We start from the raw sequence: 24,083 nt of genomic DNA on the forward strand, positions 1-24,083 counted from the left end.
ATGTGTCCCTCCTGGGCATTATGGTGAAGATATTCTGACACAAACTCCAGCCTGATACGGTTAACTAAAAGGACACAATGTACACACAAAGTATATAGACATATGTCTCATACAGGTCAGAGTCCTGGTTACGGGATTTAAAAATATTTTAAATGGGTAAATCAGAGTTAGTAGAAGATAAGATAAGGTCAAAATCAATAAATCAGTAAAGTAAAATATAGTCCAAAAATTTTACAGGCTAAAAACAACTAATAGAGTTAAAAAAAAACACAATAGCAACAACAAAAACACAATAAAATACCAATTAAATTATACATGACTTTAACTGTGCTGGTTGAGAATTACTGGATGTTTTATGTAATTTTATATACATACCTATATGTGTGTGTGTGTGTATATATATATGTGTGTGTATATATATATATGTGAATATATATATATATGTGAATATATATATATATATATATGTATATATATATATATATATATATATATGTATATATATATATATATATATGTATATATATATATATATATATATATATGTATATATGTATGTATATATATATATATATATATGTATATATATATATATATATATATATATATGTATATATATATATATATATATATATATATATATATATACATACACACATAACCTATGCGCTACTTAAGGTTAGTGCTGCATTATGTATAATTTCATAGTTTTGTTTATTCATTCTATTAGATGCTTTTCCATTTATTTATATGTTGATTTATCTATTTTTGTATTTTAATATTTTATCTTCTAGGGAGATCAACAGTAAAATAAAACAAGCGACGACATTACATTCTTTTTAAGGGAAACATTTTTGTTTAGGATAAACCACTGTAAAATCCTCAATTATTACCAAATCCGACACATTTCTCATGAATCCCTTCCCTGCTCACGTGAAAGCTTCCCAGAAATGAAGGCACTCAGCACCAGTCCTCGATTCTGTATTTATTGCAAAGAAATTAAAAATGATATATGTATATATATATATATATAAACTATTTTCTCTATAAATATAAATGATCTTTTGAAAGCAAACAAAAAAAAAAAAAAATACTATACTTTTCCAAGGGAAAACAAAACAAAACAAAAAGAACACATTGCATTTTTTTTTTTTGTTTCAGGGCATAAAAATATACAAATAGGATAATAAAAAAAAAATAATAATAAAATCAGAAACACTTATTGAAATTTGGAGACCATGACAGCGTGACATCAGCTCTGCGTGAAAAATTTAGAATTTTTTTTTTTTTTTTAAAACGACATGTCGGGAAAAGAAAAGTCAAAAAGTTGAACAATATCAATTTTAGAAGAAAGCAAATAGAAAACTGATAAATCACCACCAGATCTATGTCAGAAAATAGCAAAAGAAAAAGAAAAATAATTATGCTTAGAAAGGATAAAAAAAATAATATATAAAAATGGAAAAAAAATATATATATAAAAATGAAAAAAAAATTACAAATATTCTATTGAGTTACTGGCTGCATTGTATTAGTCTGAGCCGATTTAAAGCACCCATTACAAGCTTTTAACCACAAACAAAGCCAAATTGCATTCATTCCATGTAAATTTGCTCCACACCCTGTTGCCATTAACACACACTGCTATGCAGGAAGGGAGAAGTCTAAATAATACATTATTTTAGGCCATTGTTATCTGGCTCCATAGACTCTTCATTAACCCCCCCTGTACAATTAATCAGGCCGGCACTGGCAATTATCTAGTTAAATCAATCTGGGGGTATTCCAAGACGATTTGTAGCAGGGTTGGACACGGTTAACAAAGGCGGGTCTAAGAGTGCATCCAACAAAAGACTCAACTTCCAGACTGCACTGAATGAATCAATGGGGGGAGAAGCCCTGGACTGATCCAGAACACAAGTGCTCAGATGGAGATTTACCCCCAACAAGAAAATCTAGTTATAGATATCGACTACAACGTTCAACAATAGTTACGTCATGCACAACCAATGACTTTTAATTCCCTTCCACTTCTATGAAAAATGGGGATTTGCAATTTTTTGTGAAATAAATGGACAAAATTTAAGTAAAAAAAAAAAAACTAAAACATTATTCTGACTCAGGAAACTATCAAAAATAAGGAAATACAGTGATCCCTCAACTTACAATGACCTCAACATACAATGGTTTCAACGTACAATGGTCTTTCCTGGACCATTGTAAGTTGAAACCAGACTCAGCATACAATGTTATGGACAGCCCAGATCTGTGAAACGTGTCAATGAACTGACCAATCAGAATGGGCAATCAGAACTGGTAAAACTCCTGTATTACTGAAGTGTATGCACTGACTGGTGTCTCGTAGCGCCCCCTACAGTACAGGGAGGTATTACATGTTCTGTAGTCTTTACCTGTATTACTGAAGTGTATACACTGCCTGGTGTCTGGTAGCGCCCCCTACAGTACAGGGAGGTATTACATGTTCTGTACTCTTTACCTGTATTACTGAAGTGTATGCACTGCCTGGTGTCTGGTAGCGCCCCCTACAGTACAGGGAGGTATTAAATGTTCTGTACTCTTTACCTGTATTACTGAAGTGTATGCACTGCCTGGTGTCTGGTAGCACCCCCTACAGTACAGGGAGGTATTACATGTTCTGTACTCTTTACCTGTATTACTGAAGTGTATGCACTGCCTGGTGTCTGGTAGCACCCCCTACAGTACAGGGAGGTATTACATGTTCTGTACTCTTTGGGCCAGGATTAGCTGCTCCTTTGGACACCAGGTGAGGGCGGCTCCATGTTACTTTTTTAGGACACTGTGTACTGTAGAGGACCCCGAAGAAGCTCCTGTCCTCTACATAGACCAGTGCTTCCCAAGCAGGGTGCCCCCAGCTGTTGCAAAACTACAACTCCCAGCATGCCCGGACAGCCTTTGGCTGTCCGGGCATGCTGGGAATTGTAGTTTTGCAACAGCTGGAGGCTCTCTGCTTGGGAAACACTGACCTAGACAGTGATTACAGCTCCCAGCAGATCTTTCTTTGTATGTAAGGATTTGCTTTATCTATATTAGTTATCTACTTATTTTTCTTTAATCCTCACTTTTCCCTATTTTTTGGATGACATTTTGGTGCCTTTAGAACCAATTACCAGGTTTCCATAGAGTTCTGATCTCAACATACAACAGTTTCAACATACAATGGTCGTCCCGGAACCAATTAATATTGTAACTTGAGGGATCACTGTACATTCCAACTGTATTGGTATCATTTATCCGGCGTTGGGACTGTTGCTCTGTTGATACCAACTTGTTACAAAAGAAACATATGTGGTGTCTGGAAAAGGTCAAAGGTCTCTGACCTGGTTGGGGGGGGGGGTAGTAAGCTGAGGCAGAGAGGTATCTTATGAAGCTAGATAAGAAGCTGCTTACAAGTGCTATAAAAGTCCTTATTCTTAAAGGCCCACCCTCCCCCACAAAAATAAAGCATTTTTTTTCTTATTTTCTCCAAGTAGAAGGCTTTGCAAAAGACAAAAAAAAAATGGTGTCCCATTAAGAACCCAGCAGCCTTAGAACCCACCAAGTTAGAACATCCTACATTAAAAAAGGTATGATCTGTTGTCATTTAAATACAAAATATACTTACAAAATGTTACAGGTTTGTTATTTACAACAAAACATATACAGTGTACAAGTCAGGAGGGTGGGCGCTGGGGTGGGGGGAGGGGGGTCACACTGTTGTTTCTCCTTGTTTGCTGTTGGTGAGTCTTGTATAAAACTTTCTCCAGGAATTAAGAGTTTTGCCAGACCAGATCCAAAAACCAGAGGTTATTCCTACGATTAGGGTCATGAGATATTTGATCATGAATACGGTAAAATCCGGCGTCATGGGCGGGTGGTTGCTACTGGGGCATTGGACAGCATAGGTCTTGCAACTTTGGCTCACCCAACTTTTCTCCCACTGTTCCCTAAAAGCTTGTTCGTAAAAATAACAGGCAATGACAATGGTGGCCGGGACGGTGTAGAGGACGCTGAAGATGCCTATCCTCACCATCAGCTTCTCCAACTTTTCGGTTTTGGTGCCATCATGTTTCATAATGGTTCTGATCCTAAAGAGGGACACAAAACCGGCCAGGAGAAAGGAAGTGCCAATGAACAAGTAAACAAAAAGTGGGGCCAAGACAAATCCGCGCAGGGCATCCACATTGTTTATTCCAACAAAGCAAACCCCGCTGAGAATATCCCCGTCCACTTGCCCCACAGCCAAGATCGTGATGGTTTTGATGGCTGGCACTGCCCACGCTGCCAAGTGGAAGTACTGAGAATTGGCTTCTATGGCTTCATGTCCCCATTTCATGCCAGCTGCTAAAAACCAAGTGAGCGAAAGGATGACCCACCAGATGGAACTGGCCATGCTGAAGAAGTAAAGCATCATGAAGAGGAAGGTGCAGCCCTCTTTCTTGGTGCCCTGGACCACCGTCTTGTAGCCATCCTCTGAGAACCTCTCATTGCACACCACTTTGTCTTCTAGTAGGAAGCCGGCAATGTAAGCTATGGCCACCATGGTGTAGCACCCAGAGAGGAAGATGATGGGTCTCTCCGGGTAACTGAAGCGTTTCATGTCCACCAGGTAAGTCAGTACCGTGAACAGGGTAGACGCACAACAAAGTACCGACCAGATGCCTATCCATATTCGGGAGAAGCGCAATTCCTCTGGCGCAAAATACATCAACCCGTGAACTTTGCCAGCTTCGCAAGGGGCACCACAGTCCTTCTCCCCCAAGAAGTGGTAGTTGACATAAGCTGGTACCTTGAGTGCCCTGGGGCAGGAGAACTTGTCCCTGTGGGGGGATCTGTAGTTAGGGTTGCTGGTCCACAGCACTGGCACAGCTGGTGTAGGGGTGCCCTTGTCTGAGGTGTTCTGCCCCACACACAGCTCCCCTGCCCCATTGACTGGGAACTTCTCACAGCGCAGACTCTCAGGCCACTGGAAGCCAAACTTGTTCATGAGAGCCTCGCAGCCCTGCCTGGCCCTCTCACATAGGGACCTACATGGGGGCAGTGCCTGCTCCAGCACAGTGCACACAGGGGCATACATGGAGCACAGGAAGAACTTCAGCTCCTGGGAACATTGGACCTTCACCAGCGGGTAGAACTGGTGCACCTCCAGCCCAGCGTCCTCCTGGTTGGTGTGCCCTAGCAGATTGGGCATGATCGTCTGGTTGTAGGCGATATCCGTGCACAGGGGGATGGAGATGGGTTGGCAGTAACCATGGTCCGGGATAGAGATGCCCTTCTCTCCATTATACTGCGCCTCCACCGCCAGACTGGCACAGAGCAGCGCCAGCAGGCTGCAAAGTTTAGTGGAGCCCCGCTGTGCCATGCTGCTGCCAGGATCCCTTGCCATGATAGTTGAGTGGGTGCAGCATGAAGCCTTGGGGGTGCTCTCCTCCCTGGGTAACAATCGGCTCTGGGTCCGGCTCTCCTCGGCGGCTGCAGTCAGGAGAAGAGCGCAACTCACTCTGATACATTTGTATCAATCCTTCAACTCATCTGGGCCGTTTCCAGGCTCCCCCTGCCCGCCTCTTCAGCGAGAGGGAGGAGCCTTGAAACCGATGCCGAACTTGTCTGCTAAGTAAGGGATCCTCTCACAAGTGAGACAGCCTGTAGGAAAGTTCTGGCGCTGACTTCTTATCAGACTGAGGGGATACACGGCTATAAAAAGAGCCCCCCGCCCCAGAGGCATGCCAGGCATGAGTGATGACAGCAACTGAGGGGAGCGGGCCCTTTAAATAGGTTCATGTCTGTGTAGTGACTGATGGGTCAATAACTGTGTTATGGTGATCATGTGACACGATGGACATTATGGGGACTTCACGCCATGTCCCATCAGCAGCTGGATGTATGGGGCCATTCTTCTCTGGAAGTAATGCTCTAAGGGAAAATAGATCCGGAAATACGCCCTATTTTTTTTATTTATCATTCATTACCCAAGGACCTGTTCACACTGTGGAGGATATCCATAAGGAATTACACATTGCAGCACACGTTTATTGAGTTCGGTGGTTTTTGTGGGGCTCAGTTCACACAATGGAAGTTCCGCCACAGAAAGTGGAATTGAATTCCGAGGGAAGATTGAATATGTTTCGTCTTCTGCTGGAATACAGCTGTATCTGCTCTACATGCCCCCATACACTGCCCTACATGCCCCCATACACTGCCCTACATGCCTCCATACACTGCCCTACATGCCCCCATACACTGCCCTACATGCCCCCATACACTGCCCTACATGCCCCCATACACTGCCCTACATGCCTCCATACACTGCCCTACATGCCCCCATACACTGCCCTACATGCCCCCATACACTGCCCTACATGCCCCCATACACTGCCCTACATGCCCCCATACACTGCCCTACATGCCTCCATACACTGCCCTACATGCCCCCATACACTGCCCTACATGCCCCCATACACTGCCCTACATGCCCCCATACACTGCCCTACATGCCCCCATACACTGCCCTACATGCCCCAGTATGCTGCCCTACATGCCCCCATACACTGCCCTACATGCCCCCATACACTGCCCTACATGCCCCCATACACTGCTCTACATGCACAAATATGCAGCCCTACATGCCCCAGTACTTTGCCCTACCATACTCCCATACAATGCACTACATGCCCCAATATGCTGCCCAACATGCCCCAGTATGCTGCCCTACATGCCCCAATACACTGCCAAACATAACCCAATACACTGCCCAACATGCCCCCAATACACTGCCCTACATGCCCCCAATACACTGCCCTACATGCCCCCAATACACTGCCCTACATACCCCCAATACACTGCCCTACATGCCCAATACACTGCCCAACATGCCCCCATACACTGCCCTACATGCCACAATACACTGCCCTACATACCCCAATACACTGTCCTACATGCCCCCAATACACTGCCCTACATGCCCCAATACACTGCCCAACATGCCCCCAATACACTGCCCTACATGCCCCCAATACACTGCCCTACTTCCCCTAACACACTGCCCTACATGCCTAATATAGTGCACTACATGTCCCATTGTACAGGGCGATTCTTTTCTGGGAGTAACTCTCTAGGGAAAAAAGATCTGTAAATATCCTACTTTTTCAGGAACACGGTACTTTTTCCTGTCATACAGTAAGTACACTGTGGGTCCCATTTGTCTCAGATCTGTGTAAAATCTGATGAAAAAGAACACCAGAATTAGACATCAATATAGTGTTTCCAAACAGGATTCCTGTAGCTGTTGCAAAACTACAACTCCCAGCATGCACAGACACACTTTCGCTGTCCAAACATGCTGTGAGTTGTAGTTTTGCAGCAGCTGGAGGCACACTGGTTGGGAAAAACCTGCCCTAGTGTATGTAGGGTATAACATTTAGGAATAAACACTAATATCCTTAGTGTTGAAAACATGATACAAAAATACAAAAAATGGTACAGAGCTCAAGGAACAACTGGATATGAGGTCTCATTAATATATTTAATGGTCGCAATAAAATGTAGACAGATATTGATAATAAAATACTTTCCCTGAGATCACAGGGCCCTTGTGGCTCACTTCGGGCTGGTGATCAAATACAGTATACAAGTCAACATCAATAGTATATATATTTAAAATATGCTAAAAAACATAAAACATCACTATAAATAGTTCTGTTGCTATTGCATCTTAGATTGGATCTGTATGACCTATATTTGTTATGTGGGCATGCTGGGATTAGTAGTCCTGATATAGAGAAAGTTCCAAATATGGTCACAAATCCTGGTATCAATAGTACAATTCCAATAGGTTAGTATAGTCAGGTTAGTTGTACTTTTATCTGGTATGATATATGCCCGTTCTTCCTTATTGTAAGCAGTTTATGAATTAGATACATTAGAAGGTGTCTCGCCATTAGAAGGTGTCTCGCCATTAGAAGGTGTCTCGCCATTAGAAGGTGTCTCCGGTCTAATACTCTCACCTCCTGGAGATGACAGCGCAATTCTGATGTAGATGGTAGCGCTGTGTCGGCAGGTAGAATCAATAGGATTGCGGTGGTCATGCGGTAGATAATTCTTTCTCTAGACGCGTTTCAGGGTACTTTATATATGACCCTTTCCTCAGTAGAGAAATCTCAGTAGGATATCTCTACTGAGGAAAGGGTCATATATAAAGTACCCTGAAACGCGTCTAGAGAAAGAATTATCTACCGCATGACCACCGCAATCCACAAACCGCCATCACTTACCTCCGATACAACTCCATCATCTGCTGATTTTACACCTGGCTGCAATCTATCCGCCATTCCACCAGACGCCGAGAGATCTTCCACGAGGCTTCTCTTTCCTTGTTTCCGGAGCAAGATCCATCTATCTCCGAGTACATCTCCACCTCCGGAGCTACTCCGTGACCGGTGACTTCTCTTCGGCCTGCGGCAACCAGGCCCGTCACCGCAAGCGCATGCCAGTGCTGGACACAGCCTCCACCACATCTGCCATCGAGTCTGCAATTACTCCGTGACCGGTGACCCTTTTTTGGCCTGTGGCATCCGTCCCCGTCACCGTAAGCGCACGCTAGCGCTGGACACAGCCCCCACATATCCATCTCTCGGACGTCCAGCCAAAACCACCATTAGGAGTTGGTAACTATATCATTTTGTGAACTGTTCTAGATCACATGAGAACAGAGTGTACCGTACAAAAGTACACTATGTCGGTTTGCAATATATTGGGATAGCGGTAGAATATAATCCACATGCTATATTTTAACATCTTTTAATACATGCTTTGTATTCAAATATCATACCTCCCCACAAGGGCCCTGTGGTAGGAGGCATTTATGTATTAGATTTGCATTATTTATTTTATGTCTTATTTGCAATATTCTATATAAATTTATATTAAATTTGTACATCATTTAAAGTGAAGCACAGTCCGATTTATTTTTTCTGTAATTCCATCATCATGTACCATTGTATGGTATTAGTCTAGAGGCATTTGGTACCTCCCCTTTTTTCCTTATATATTAGATTTGTAAATTACTTCTATTAAAAAAAAATCAATCTTTACCCTTCCAGTACTTATTAGCAGCTGTATGCTACAGAGGAAATTATTTTCTTTTTGAATTTCTTTTTTTGTCTTGTCCACAGTGCTCTCTGCTGACACCTGATGCCCGTATCAGGAACTGTCCAGAGCAGGAGAAAATCCTCATTGAAAACCTATGCGGCTCTGGACAGTTCCTGACACGGACAGAGGCATCAGCAGAGAGCACTGTGGACAACACAAAAAAGAAATTCAAAATGAAAAGAATTTCCCCTGTAGTATACAGCTGCTAATAAGTACTGAAAGGATTAAGATTGTTAAAAAGAAGTAATTTACAAATCTATTTAACTTTCTGGCACCAGTTCAAAAAAGTTTTCCCACCAGAGTACCCCTTTAAGTATGCACCCAGGAATACGTTTATACATGAGCTTGACTGATTCTAAAAATATGATGTAGTGACTCCACCAACATGTTTCATGAGATAAGGTGGCATCCTCAGGGGTAATGAGGCAATAATAGGCATAGGTATGTCCTGTCAGCAACGGTATGTGTGGAGATAACGCTCTGTGGAGAAGATAGATTCTTATGCCATCTGATGAAAAAGCATGGAGGGTATAGAAAGATAAACTCCTTTGCCAGATGAATTAGTAAAAGAACAAATGGATGAAAAAGTATATTTTATTGATACAAATATTGACATAGAATCAACATAACATGATAAAAACAGATAAAGATGACTATATAGTTCCAAAGATAATGTCCAAGTGGACGAGAACTAAAAGCGGTGGCTAAGGAAACACATTGTAATAAATAAAAGAGATCAAATAATGATCATCATCTGGGTCGCCAAGTAACACTTATACTGATGAATAAAGTAAAACACTAGTTGATATTTTTGCAGTTTTATTAAAAATAAATAAATAAATAAATACAATTTTTGCCACAATTTGGGTAGAAATCTGGAACAAAAGCATAAAATTATTTTGGAAAATCCAAGCTGCATTAAGTAGCTCTCCTCCTAGAGGACCAGGAATGTATTTGAATTATGTGGCCAGTCTGATGATTTAAAGGGGTACTCCGCTGCCCCAGCGTTCGGAACATTTTGTTCCGAACGCCTGGAGGTGGCAGGGGGCCGTGACGTCACGGCCATGCCCCCTCGTGACATCACACCACACCCCTCAATGCAAGTCTATGGGAGGGGGCGTGGTGATCGCCACGCCCCCTCCCATAGACTTGCATTGAGGGGGTGTGGTGTGACGTCACGAGAGGTGTGGCTGTGACGTCACGATCCCAGCCGCCCACAACCCAGTGTTCTAAACGAACACCGGGTGCTGCACAGAGATTGCGGGGGACCCAGCGACAGGACCCCCCGCCCCCCGTGATCAGACATCTTATCCCCTATCCTTTAGATAGAGGATAAGATGTCTAGGAGTGGAGTACCCCTTTAATAAGAGCAGTGTAATTCCTTATTTCTCCTGGGTGGCGCTGTAGAGGAATTGAAGACCTGCTTTCGGATCCCTCTACACTGCTCTACAGCGCCACCCAGTTCCCACGCGTTCCTGCAGGACTTGAGCCCTGATCCCAAGGATCCCATCGATGACCTGTTTCTGTAGAATCTAAAGATACAGGTGATCGATGGGATCCTTGGGATCAGACTCAAGTCCTGCAGGAACGCGTGGGAACTGAGTTCCTGCACTTTTTCCACAGCAGGAACACAATTCCCATTAGCAGGAGTTCTGCAGGACCAGCCCTTGAGTGGAAATCTTGGGTGAGTCCTAGTGTTGAGCGGCTTAGGCCATATTCGAATTCGCGATATTTCGCGAATATATGGATGAATATTCGTCATATATTATTTAAATTCGCATATTCGTAATATTCGCGTTTTATTTTCGCATATGCGCAAATTCGCATATGCATTAATTTGCTTATGTGAAAATTCGCAAATGCGAAAATATGCATATACAAAATTTTCGGATATGCGAAAATTCGCACGCCAGTCTCACACGGTAGTATTAGAGCCTTCTTTAGACAACACTGTGAAAAAAACGAATATTCGTAATTGCGAAAATATAGTGCTATATTCGCGAATATAATTTGAATTGCGAATATTCGCGCGCAACGCTAGTGAGTTCCTGCACTTTTTTCCCCCCAAGACTTAACCCCTGCTTGGGGTCTATTTAATGACCAGTGCTTCCCAACTAGTGTTAGGAAACACTGTTCTAAATATTTTAAAAACCATTTGAAATAGGTGTAAAAATTGACTAAAACTCATCATAACTTTGGCGCGGTACGCTGCACTTTGTTCATTCCCCCCCCCCCCCCTTCTTTGAATCATTTACTGTGAGAACGCTGCTGATTTTTTCTTTCAGGAATTCTGTCGGAGAAATTCCAGAATTAATCAAAAATGAAAGGCGCGGAGTTAATGGAACCTTATACGGCGTTGTTACTGAATTTCCTCCACCAGATAGATGAGAGCGCTAATTTATCAGTCTGCTGTGTATGTAGAATTACAGCAAACAGGGATAAAAGCCGAGCACGAAAAATGACTGTATATATAGAGGAAATATAGAGAAAGCTACAGTGGACGGGAACGCTCATGTCTGTGTTGTATATGACCCGGCTAGAAGGATTGTGAAGCATCACATGTACAGTGATCCCTCAAGTTACAATATTAATCGGTTACGGGACGACCATTGTATGTTGAAACCATTGTATGTTGAGACCAGAACTCTATGGAAACCTGGTAATTGGTTCTAAAGGCACCAAAATGTCATCCAAAAATAGGAAGAAGTGAGGATTAAAGAAAAATAAGTAGATAACTAATATAGATAAAGCAAATCCTTACATATAAAAGTAATAAAGATCTGCTGGGAGCTGTAAATCACTGTCTATGTCAGTGTTTCCCAAGCAGGGAGCCTCCAGCTGTTGCAAAACTACAACTCCCAGCATGCCCGGACAGCCAAAGGCTGTCCGGGTATGCTGGGAGTTGTAGTTTTGCAACAGCTGGAGGCATCCTCTTTGGGAAGCACCGGTCTAGGTAGAGGACAGGAGCTTCTTCAGGGTCCTGTACAGAACACGCAATGTCCTAAAAAAAAGTAACATGGAGCCGCCCTCACCTGGTGTCCAAAGGAGCAGCTAACCCCGGTACAGGTAAAGAGTACAGAACATGTAATACCTCCTTGTACTGTAGGGGGTGCTACCAGACACCAGTCAGTGCATGCGCTTCAGTAATACAGGTAAAGTGTACAGACCATGTAATACCTCCCTGTACTGTAGGGGGCGCTACCAGACACCAGTCAGTGCATACGCTTCAGTAATACAGGTAAAGAGTACAGAACATGTAATACCTCCCTGTACTGTAGGGGGCGCTACCAGACACCAGTCAGTGCATACACTTCAGTAATACAGGTAAAGAGTAGTACAGAACATGTAATACCTCCCTGTACTGTAGGGGGCGCTACCAGACACCAGTCAGTGCATGCACTTCAGTAATACAGGTAAAGAGTAATATAGAAAATGTAGTACATCCCTGTACTGTAGGGGGAGCAACCAGACAACATTCAGTGCATGCACTTTAGGAATACAGGGGTTTTACCAGTGAAATGTCCATTCTGATTGGTCGGTTCTTCCAGCCATTGAAACGTTTCGCAGATTCCATAGCATTGTAAGTTGAGTCTGGTTTCAAGTTACAATGGCCATTGTAAGTTGAGGGATCACTGTATAAGTGTATATGTGTCTGGATGAAAGTTAGGATCAAAGTATATGTACCTGCATACCTCCAACCTGCATACCTGTGTTTGTACGTGAAGTTGTTTTTTTAAAGACAACTGGTGCCATAAAGTTAAAAATAGTTTTAAATAACTTCTATTTAAAAATCTTAATCCTTCCAGAACTTATCAGCTGCTGTATGCTCCAGAGGAAGTTGTGTAGTTCTTTTTCTGTCTGACCACTGTGCTCTCTGCTGACACCTCTGTCCGTGTCAGGAACTGTCCAGAGCAGGAGCAAATCCCCATAGCAAACTTCTCCTGCTCTGGACAGTTCCTGACACGGACAGAGGTGTCAGCAGGGAGCACTGTGTCCGACTGGAAAGAAATTAAAAAAGAAAATAACTTCTTCTGTAGTATACAGCAGCTGAAAAGTACTGGAAGGATTAATATTTTTAAATAGAAGTAATTTACAAATCTTTTTAACTTTTTTGGCACCAGTAGATTTAAAAAAAAAAAAATTGTTTTCCACCGGAGTACCCCTTTAATCTGTAATTTTTTTGTTGTCCCTCAGCTAGTGGGTGTAGGCTTACTGCTACGATGTCTCTACACACTGCATGCACAGAAGAGGAGATCCTGTTCCCCTTTATCTCTTTAAAACACCCTCAAAAGCAGTAGACTAGTCTCTATACACCACACACAGAAGAGGAAATCCCATCAAGAAGCAATTGCATCAGTGAGGTTGCAGCACCTGCTGTATGCATTCCATGTCTGCTCCTCTGTATGTGGCTTTGTTCAGCACAAGGCAGCGTACTGTAAACACACCTCATTCTTCCCTAAATGTCCCAATAAGAATGTATATGACATTTTCAGCTGTAGGGGCCTGTCAGAGGTGGTTACTCTACTTGGGGGGCAGGGGTAGAGCTCAGAGACGAGATTCAGCTACACCTCCTGAGACAGCAAATAATTATGCATCATCATGTGAGAGAGGGAGGAGCTGCTTAAACAACACCACACAGACTATGAAAGGACTACACAACTTCCTTCCTGTCAGGAGAGAAGGAGGAGCCGGGGAGCTGCTGAGACAACACCATACTAATAATAAGGGGACTACACAACTGTCTGTCAGGAGAGAGGGAGGAGCTTGGGCAGCTGCTGAGACAACACCATACTAATAATAAGGGGACTACACAACTGTCTGTCAGGAGAGAGGGAGGAGCCAGGGAGCTGGAGACAACACCATACTAATAATAAAAGGACTACACAACTGTCTGTCAGGAGAGAGGGAGGAGCCAGGGAGCTGGAGACAACACCACACTAACAATGAGAGGACTATACAACTTCATGTCAGGGTTGAATGAAAAACCATGCGGAAGCCAGTACAATGTAAGAAAACACTATATTAGCAAGTAATATATATCGGGAAGGGGGTGGGGGGATAACTTTATTTAAATACATAATTTTGTGATACCAGAATAGCCCTTTAAGAAGGTGCTGACCATTAGGGGCCTTTGCACTCAATGCATATGATTTGTCAATTTATTGCTTGTGCTATTGGTCTATAATGAATGACATTATGGTCATTCCTGACATTGTATTGGTAGTCACATGGTACACAGTTCTTTTCGTAGAATTGCATTTACACTAGTGTTGCTCGCGAATATTCGCAATGCAAATTTTATTTGCGAATATCGCATATTCGCAAATTTGCGAATATTCGTGAATATAGCACTATATATTCGCAATTACGAATATTTGTTATTTTATTTTAAATTTTTTTTCACAGTACACATCACAGTGATCATCCGTCTCTGCTTCCAGCTTGTGTGGTGTAAAGAAGACTCTAATACTACTGTGTGAGACTGGCGTACGAATTTTCGCATATGTGAATTTTCGCTCATGCTAATTTTCGCATACGCTAATTTTTTGCATATGCGAAACTATTACGCGAATATTACGAATATGCGAATTTAGCGAATATATATATGAAGAATATTCGTCCGTATATTCGCGATATATCGCGAATTCGAATATGGCCCATGCCGCTCAACACTAATTTACACACTGCGATTTGCAGATTTGACTACTGTGGATTTGTAGCTGCAGATCTGCTTATTGTGATTTTCATTGTCTACATTGTCCTAGTACAATATAAATAAATTACAATTGGATACATCCTAAGTTAAAGCGGCTTTATGTTTAGAGGTATCAAACAGATGGAAAGTACCGTGACCCCCCGACCTACGATGGCCCCGACATACGATAATTTCAACATGCAATATGGCCTCTCAGAGTTCATCGCATGTTGAAGGCAGCATCAACATACGATGCTTTTGTATGTCGGGGGCCATCGCATAAACGGCTATCCGGCAGCGCAGACTGCTTCAGCTGCCACCGGATAGCTGTTTACGGTGCCCCGTGTGGTCCGCTGACGATCACTTACCTGTCCTCGGGGCTCCGGCGCGTCCTCTTCGGGATCCCCTGCATCGTCGGCGCTCTCCATCGTCTTCATGACGTCGCTGCGCACGCCGTCCCGTCATCCAATAGAAGCGGCGTGCGTAGCGACGTGATGGCGGCGACGGAGAGCGAGGATGCCGGGGAAGCAGAGGCCTTGCCGGAGCGTCGGGGACAACCTGGGGACGCGGCGACAGCGATGGACGGCGACATCCAGGGCAGCGGTGACGATCCGGAGCGGCGGGGACAGGTGAGTACAACTTCCTCTAACAGTGGTCTACAACCTGCGGACCTCCAGATGTTGCAAAACTACAACTCCCAGCATGCCCGGACAGCCAACGGCTGTCCGGGCATGCTGGGTGTTGTAGTTTTGCAACATCTGGAGGTCAGCAGGTTGTAGACCACTGTCCTATACTTTACATTGCACGGATCCCTCAACATACGATGGTTTCAACAAACGATGGTCCATTTGGAACGGATTCCCATCGTATGTTGAGGGACCACTGTAATGTGAAATGCGAAGGTAACACCGTAACACAATGCGGAGGCTCTAAATATGTCATGAAGTAGAGAGGGGGGCAGAGTTCCTGTGCCATGCTCTGCCCCCTCCTGCCCTTGGCATAACACAATGGATACATAAGAAACAGATCAGCTTTGATCCTTTACAATGATTTTTTTTTAGTTGTTGTTGTTGTTATATATTTTTCTTACGCCATTGTAGTGACATCCCGCGGGTCGGTTCTTCAACTACACATTTAGGTTGGAACTACATGGGGACATGCGACAAATAGTGTTGAGCACGAATATTTGTAATGCGTATTTATAGCGCGAATATCGTCACTTCGCCATGCGCGAATATTTAGAATATAGTGCTATATATTCGTAATGCCGGATATTCGTTTTATGTGTTTGTTTTTCACTTGCAAATTTTTATGCAAATTTTCAAAGGCGAATTTTCGCAAGGAATAAAAAGTGAACGATCATAGCGAATAGGCGAATAATCGTCAATATATTCGCGACATATCGCTAATTCGAATATGGCCCCTGCTGTTCATTACTAGCGACAAACTGAGGATCAACGTAAAGGGAATTCTGATTTTTTTTTTTTTTTTTTGTAACTTTCCAACAATTGCAGAATTCTCAGCTACTATTGTGCGTTCTTAGAGAGGTAGTACCAGCTATACATCCTGGGATGTCCGGGCATGCTGGGAGTTGTAGTTTGAAAACAGGTTGGAGAACATGTACTTCTATATAGCAGTGTTTCCAAACCAGAGTGCCTCCAGCTGTTGATAAAACTACAATTCCCAGCATGCCCGGACAGCCTTTGGCTGTCCGGGCATGCTGAGAGTTGTAGTTTTGCAACAGCTGAAGGCACTCTGGTTGGGAAACACTGACATGGACATCATAGGGGTGTCGGGACCCCTCTATGGCCTGGTCAGAGGAAATAATTATCCAGATGTTGCTCCCCCTAGTGATGACAACTGATCGCTAGAAGTTAAAACAAGAAGTCATGATCATCAGGCTCGAATATCTTGCCTTAAGGCAGTGTTTCCTAACCAGGGTGCCTCCAGCTGTTGCAAAACTTCAACTTCTAGCATGCCTAGACAGCCAATGGCTGCAACAGCTGGAGACACACTGGAAAACACTGCTCCAAATAAATTGCAAATGCCTTAAAGCATGCATGATGGGAGTTGTAGTTTTGCAACAGCTTAAGGCAGTGTTTGCCAACCAGGGTGAATCCAGCTGTTTCAAAACTACAACTCCCAGCATGCCCGTACAGCCTACGGCTGCAACAGCTGGAGACACACTGTTTGGAAAACACTACCCCAAATACATTGCAAATGCCTTAAGGCATGCATGATGGGAGTTGTAGTTTTGCAACAACTTAAGGCAGTGTTTCCCAACTTGGAAGCCTCAAGCTGTTGCAAAACTACAACTCCCAGCATGCCCCAACAGCCTACGGCTGTCCGGGCATGCTGGGAGTTGTAGTTTTGCAACAGCTGGAGGCTTTCAAGTTGGGAAACACTGTATTAGAAAAGGCAAAATGTATCAGGTCAAGACAGCGCCATATCAATTTAAAGGTGTAATTTAAAACTGCTGTGTACCTCCAAAAATTGGACATAAACATGCGTTTCCAAAAACAGTGGCAAATGCTGCAACGCACAGGGTCACCTTTCAATTTTCATGCCGTTCAGTTTTCTTTAAATTGCGGTGAAAAATAAAAAGCGTGGCAATTTTTTTTTTACTCCATTACGTCCAAACAGCTGTTCTCTTATATCCCCCCCAAAATAATTGCAGTCACGGCTGTCCGGGCATGCTGGGAGTTGTAGTTTTGGAACAGCTGGAGGCTTTCAAGTTGGGAAACACTGTATTAGAGGAAGGCAAAATGTATCAGGTCAAGACAGCGCCATATCAGTTTAAAGGTGTAATTTAAAACTGCTGTGTACCTCCAAAAATTGGACATAAACATGCGTTTCCAAAAACAGCGGCAAATGCTGCAACGTGCAGGGTCGCCTTTCAATTTTCATGCCATTCAGTTTTCTTTAAATTGCGGTGAAAAATAAAAAGCGTGGCAATTTTTTTTTTTACTCCATTACGTCCAAACAGCTGTTCTCTTATATCTCCCCAAAATAATTGCAGTCACGGCTGTCCGGGCATGCTGGGAGTTGTAGTTTTGGAACAGCTGGAGGCTTTCAAGTTGGGAAACACTGTATTAGAGGAAGGCAAAATGTATCAGGTCAAGACAGCGCCATATCAATTTAAAGGTGTAATTTAAAACTGCTGTGTACCTCCAAAAATTGGACATAAACATGCGTTTCCAAAAACAGCGGCAAATGCTGCAACGCGCAGGGTTGCCTTTCAATTTTCATGCCGTTCAGTTTTCTTTAAATTGCGGTGAAAAATAAAAAGCGTGGCAATATTTTTTTTTTTCTACTCCATTACGTCCAAACAGCTGTTCTCTTATATCCCCCCAAAATAATTGCAGTCACATGATTCCCTCCTTCCTTATAGACTAAGCTACTTTTTTGCCTTTTTGTGCGTGATGGTAAAAATGCAGACGTTCCCTTACAAGTTTAATCCCAGTTCTGGTGTTCCTGGCTGTGATTGGCCCGAGGGAGAGGCCAAGGGGAAGAGGGGGGGGGGGGGGGGGGGGGGTGTAAAGGGAGTACCCGAAATCTGGGGGCTGACTGAACACACTATTTTTTCTTTTCTTTTTTGGGAAAACAGGGAAGACAAGATTATTAACCCCTTCTCTGTCCCGGAAATATTTTAGTATTGTCCTTATGTAAAAAGACTGTATCATCTAAAAGGAGTAGAAAGTATAAAAAAAAGTATTGATACGTGTAACATGTTACATAAACATGAGTAGAGATAAGTAGTCACATGATTATAGATAATAGATGTGATTAAATAATAATAATAATAATATATATATATTATTATAATACTTATAGTTCTTCAATTAAAATGGATTAATTAAAATTACGATTATAATTGTTACAACTGTCAATTACAACTATTGTCTATTGAAAAGTACTACAACTTTTCTAACATACTTTGTGTTTCCATTTTCAAAATCTCTGCTGGCAGTCAATGATTAGGAATTTCCTTGTTTACAGCTAGAGCACGATTCCAAATATGTGCCTCCAGCTGTTGCAAAACCACAACTCCCCCAGTATGCACACAACAACTGGATGCTGGGATCTGTAGTTTTGCAACAGCTGTGGAGCCACAGGTTGGGGAACACTGATCTGGCTGTAAGCTAGGGAATTCCCATTTGTTGACTGCAAGCAGAGATCTTGAAAATTGAAACACAAATTTCCAGATTTATCAAACTGTGTGAAAAAATTAAGTGATTTTCCCCCAGCAACCAATCACAGCTGAGCTAAGGAGCTCTGGTAAAGTGAAAGCTGAGCTGTGATTGGTCGCTGTGGGAAAATCACTCCACTTTTTCGCTCACACAGTTTGATAAATCTGGGCCAAAGTGTGTTAAAGGGGTACTCCGCTGAATTATTATTATTTTTTTTAATCAACTGGTGCCAAAAAGATTTGAAAATTAATCCTTAATCCTTCCAGGACTTATCAACTGCTGTATGCTCCACAGGAAGTTGTGTAGATCTTTTCTGTCTGACCATAGTGCTCTCTGCTGAAACCTCTGTCCATGTCCATGGTGACAATGGCGTTACATTTTGGATGATGACACAGGGGTGGTTGCCAAAGCTGAGGGATGCAGAATCTATATCCCCCCCCCCCTAGCCTAGCCCTATGGATGTAAAGTGAGCGGCAATGCATATAGTGTATGCATCGCTGCTCACTTCTGCGCAGGAGCAGAGAATCAAGCAATAGACAGGAGTCCCTGCTACTGCTACGTCAATAGTGTAGGAAAGAAATGTGCCCGCTGACCTGGCCTCAGTTACTATTGCGCATACAGAGAGAGGTAGTACCATCTTTACATTCTGTGCTTTCCATGCTGGGAGTTGTAGTTCTAGCACAGGTAGGAAAAAAAATTATATCTATAGCAGTGTTTGCCAACCAGTGTGCCTCCAGCTATTGCAAAACTACAACTTCCAGCATGCCCGAACAGCCTGCGGAGCACACGTACATCTATAGCAGTGTTTGCCAACCAGTGTGCCTCCAGCTGTTGCAAAACTACAACTCCCACCATGCCCGGACAGCCTGCGGAGCACACGTACATTTATAGCAGTGTTTGCCAACCAGTGTGCCTCCAGCTGTTGCAAAACTACAACTTCCAGCATGCCCGGACAGCCTGCGGAGCACATGTACATCTATAGCAGTGTTTGCCAACCAGTGTGCCTCCAGCTGTTGCAAAACTACAACTCCCACCATGCCCGGACAGCCTGCGGAGCACACGTACATTTATAGCAGTGTTTGCCAAACAGTGTGCCTCCAGCTATTGCAAAACTACAACTTCCAGCATGCCTGAACAGCCTGCGGAGCACACGTACATCTATAGCAGTGTTTGCCAACCAGTGTGCCTCCAGCTGTTGCAAAACTACAACTCCCAGCATGCCTGGGCAGCCTGCGGAGCACACGTACATCTATAGCAGTGTTTGCCAACCAGTGTGCTTCCAGCTGTTGCAAAACTACAACTCCCAGCATGCCCGCACAGCCTGCGGAGCACACGTACATCTATAGCAGTGTTTGCCAACCAGTGTGCCTCCAGCTGTTGCAAAACTACAACTCCCAGCATGCCTGCACAGCCTGCGGAGCACACGTACATCTATAACAGTGTTTGCCAACCAGTGTGCCTCCAGCTGTTGCAAAACTACAACTCCCAGCATGCTTGGACAGCCTGCGGATCACACATACATTTATAGCAGTGTTTGCCAAACAGTGTGCCACCAGCTGTTGCAAAACTACAACTCCCAGCATGCCCGGACAGCCGCAGGCTGTCCGGGCATGCTGGGAGTTGTAGTTTTGCAACAGCTGAAGGCCCCTTGGTTGGGAAACACTGACATATGTGGTCGTCAGAGCCCACTGGGAGTTGTAATTTCGTGATAGCCGGAGAGTAACATCAGAGATCACTGCTTTACAATGTGTTACAATAAACTTTGTTTGGTAAATACTTACAATAAATAAAGTTTGGTAACTTGTTCTGATTTCGCAGAGGTTTGATCGAAAGACTAAAGTTAAGAAAGGAAACAAGTCTGAAATGGAGGCCTAATCCCTCATTGTTGTAGAAGAAAGACGGAGAATAATTGATGATGCGCAATTTCTGGATCAATGTTGCTACATGCTCCGGGGTGGAGATGTGTTGTCTGAAAACGCTCAAATTAGAAAGGTTCCTTGTGTCCGGATGAGAAGGACACTTTCTGTAAACTACTTTGGTGTTAAATGTCTTATTATTTTAATCATTTCCTTTCTTTGATTTTCTTTCCAAATTATAGTAACAACCGACTTACATAGAACATCCGTATTCTGGTCTGGTGGGAGACTTTGATGTCAAGGATAGTTTTTTAATATGGAGTTACCCTACCTTTCTAATTTAAAGGGGTATTCCGCCCTTAGACATGTTATCCCCTATCCAAAACATGTCTGATCGCGGAGGGTCCGGCCACTGGGATCTCCCGCGATCTCCGGGCCCGGCACAGCGGCGTTACATTCAAGGAAGCCTGGGGCTTCCGTGATCGTGACATCACACCACGCCCCCTCCAATCGTAGACATGAATGGAGGAGGAGTGGCGGCAGCGATAGCCAGTCATCCGGCAAGGAGCAGAATTCGCTCCGTGTACCGAATGAATGGGGTGTTGTGGCAGAGATCGCAGGGGTCCCCAGTGGCCAGACCCCCCCCCCCCCCCCCCCCCCGCGATCAGACATGTTTATTAAGGGGTTTTATGAAGATTTAAAGGGGTACTCTGCTGCTCAGCGTTTGGAACATACTGTTCCGAACGCTGGAGACGGCGACGGGAGCTTGTGACATCATAGCCCTGCCCTCTCATGCTGTCATGCCCCGCCCCCTCAATGCAAGTCTATGGGAGGGGCGTGGCGCTGTCACGCCCCCTCCCATAGATTTGCATTGAGGGGGCGGGAAGTGATGTCATGATGAGCGGGGCTATGACGTCACGAGCTCCTGGCATCGTCTCCAGCGTTTAAAGTCTTTAGTTTGTTCACATGTAGAATTTTCACTGCATTTTTTCATGCATTTTTTTTCATGCATTTACTGCATTTTTTTTTCATGCATTTTGGCTGTTTTACAATTGTCCAAAATATTTTACTCTTAGAATAATATACAGTAAAAGAAGATGCAGAGAGTGGTTTGGGTTTTTGCATATACTTCATACAGAAGAATGATGCTTTGGTCACATGATCCTCCTAGCCAGTGATTTCAGAAGTAGTCCCTATCCTAACCTCTCTCTCCCCAGAAGAAGAGGTGGAACAAAACCTGTTAGTCTAGGCCTGGCTCTTGACAGAGTAATCTCCTGCACTTGCTAAGAATTATAGTCAGCCAGCAAAGTGTACAGTTCCTAGCCCCTGTTATTACTAGACATACCCACACCTAGACCTACAATCTAGCCAATGTTCCTTCTCCTAGTTTCTGTCTATGCTGAGAGGAAATTGTTCTACATTGTTTCTGTCTCTAAGAGAGAGAATGTCATCTTCGTAAGAGAGAAGAAGTTTTACAAGGGCCTCTCTGAATTACACTGATTTTTTTTTTAGCCTATGGTCGGATCAGTGTTGTCGATCTGCCACGCCAGGATGATTTCCCTGGATGTTCTCTGTTTGTGTCACAAAAGTCACCGCAGAGTGAATAAAGTGACGTCTACATTTTTTACAGTCACTTCATAGAGCGTCTCGGCACCACTGTCACAGATTAACGATCTGGTACAATCTCCTCCGGCATTTGTTTGAGCCACTGGTATATGGCGCTCATGTCAAACATATTACTAAACACAAACTTTAGAAATGGAAAGCACGAAGCACTCACCCGGACTTCTCTTGTCAATCAGATGAACATGTTTATTTTCATGATGGGGGGGATTGAATGGAATTGTATTTTTGCAACAGCTGGAGGCACCTTGCTTAAAAAACACTGGTCTGTTGTTTACAGCACAACAGCATGGAAGGCAGCTCAGGTGTACTGCAATGGGTGGGGTGGTTGATGTTTGGGAGGGAGAAAAGTAACCTCACACTTACAAACAAGGAACCCTGTGTCTTGTAGTTAGAGGGAGGAAACTCCAACAGGAAATAGCCACTTCACAAAAAGAAAGCCACAGCATTATAATGGACTCACAACACAGTCATTTAGCCCAAGACAAGCACAGATCCTTCCTACACATGTCTATTACTGTTTGGCAGGTAAGTACTAAAATCACTTTATGGTGGAGAACCCCATTAAGATCTGCATTTGTCATTACACCAATAAATGCTGAGAGTACCCAAAGATTGCTAAATTCAGTTAAGCTGCTGAAAAAGCACTAATTAAAGGGACAGTGACCAAATATCCATTAGTCTGACTCCAATGCTGTAACCTACCTACTGCCTTACATTGGATTTACACAAGGAGTTCAGTAATGTTTATAAGTTGTTTTATGGAATCCATATGTCCAGAGGTCCCATTCCTGCACTTTGTATATATAGGAACAAATTCACTGACAAATTTGTTGGGGGTCACAGAGGAACATTGGGGTAGTTACCACTCTGCCAGGTGACATATAAAGCGGGGACTACTATGCCTAGTATTACCTACATCATCTTCCCTAGTGGCTACCAGGTACTCTATTAAGAATGTGGTAGAGGGTGTTATACAGGGCAGAGGGAATTACCCTAGGGGCAGATGGCATTAACCTCTTGTATTCGTGATGCCAGGGCGTGGTTTATCCTCAGTACCACCTGAAGGTATACTGCAGGATCCTGGGCTAGGCACGGGGGCAATAATGACCCCCGACGCCAAGTTACGGACAACAGTAGCTTTACTGAGTCAGACAGTTGGTAAAGTCTATACAGTTCCGCCAGGGCCCACGGAGGTGACCAGTGACTTCAGAGACCTTAAGGGCTTGCTGGGACTTGCAGTAGATATGGACAATTTTAGTGCAGGCCACTCTAACTTGACAATAGATGACTGTGACTGACTTGACTTGAGACTGACTAAGCTGTGACTGTAGCTCTCTGGTAGACTTGAAGGCTTGTGGCTGCAGGACGGACTTGAGGCTCCTATGGACTCTAGGACTTAACTGGAAATCAAGTGCATAAGAGAGAGAGAGCTAGCTCCCCCCAGGGCTTATATGGGGGAGACCAGAAGGGCTCCTATAAGTCACCCTTAGGTCACATGGTCACTGATCCCTCACAGGGTTACATTCACATGACAACTCACATGACAACTGG

At 43.6% G+C, this 24,083-nt stretch overlaps 1 protein-coding gene and 1 long non-coding RNA gene across 5 annotated transcripts in view; one reads left to right on the forward strand and one right to left on the reverse strand.

The window, feature by feature from the left end:
- The window catches only part of LOC130272977 (uncharacterized), a 47,402-nt gene extending 25,858 nt beyond the window's left edge, over positions 1-21,544 (forward strand). Inside the window, exons 4-5 of one of the 4 annotated variants that reach the window (XR_008843808.1) lie at positions 3,510-3,605; positions 20,869-21,544. This is a non-coding gene — a long non-coding RNA (uncharacterized LOC130272977). Of the gene's footprint in view, positions 1-794; positions 1,422-3,509; positions 3,606-20,868 lie in introns of those variants that run through there. The other 3 variants (XR_008843807.1, XR_008843809.1, XR_008843806.1) reach the window with 3 other exon arrangements.
- Positions 3,614-5,565, reverse strand: FZD1 (frizzled class receptor 1). Its single transcript, XM_056519054.1, has one exon. The coding sequence runs from the start codon at positions 5,402-5,404 to the stop codon at positions 3,728-3,730; it is 1,677 nt and encodes a 558-aa protein (XP_056375029.1). The 5' UTR covers positions 5,405-5,565; the 3' UTR covers positions 3,614-3,727.
- Positions 21,545-24,083: the final 2,539 nt, after the last annotated feature.

Source organism: Hyla sarda, chromosome 5 (assembly GCF_029499605.1).
Source record: "Hyla sarda isolate aHylSar1 chromosome 5, aHylSar1.hap1, whole genome shotgun sequence".
Lineage (NCBI taxonomy): Eukaryota > Metazoa > Chordata > Amphibia > Anura > Hylidae > Hyla > Hyla sarda.

Bases quoted from the DNA above. Each gene is read 5' to 3' on its own strand.
- FZD1 (XM_056519054.1), bottom strand. From the start codon at position 5,404: ATGGCAAGGGATCCTGGCAGCAGCATGGCACAGCGGGGCTCCACTAAA.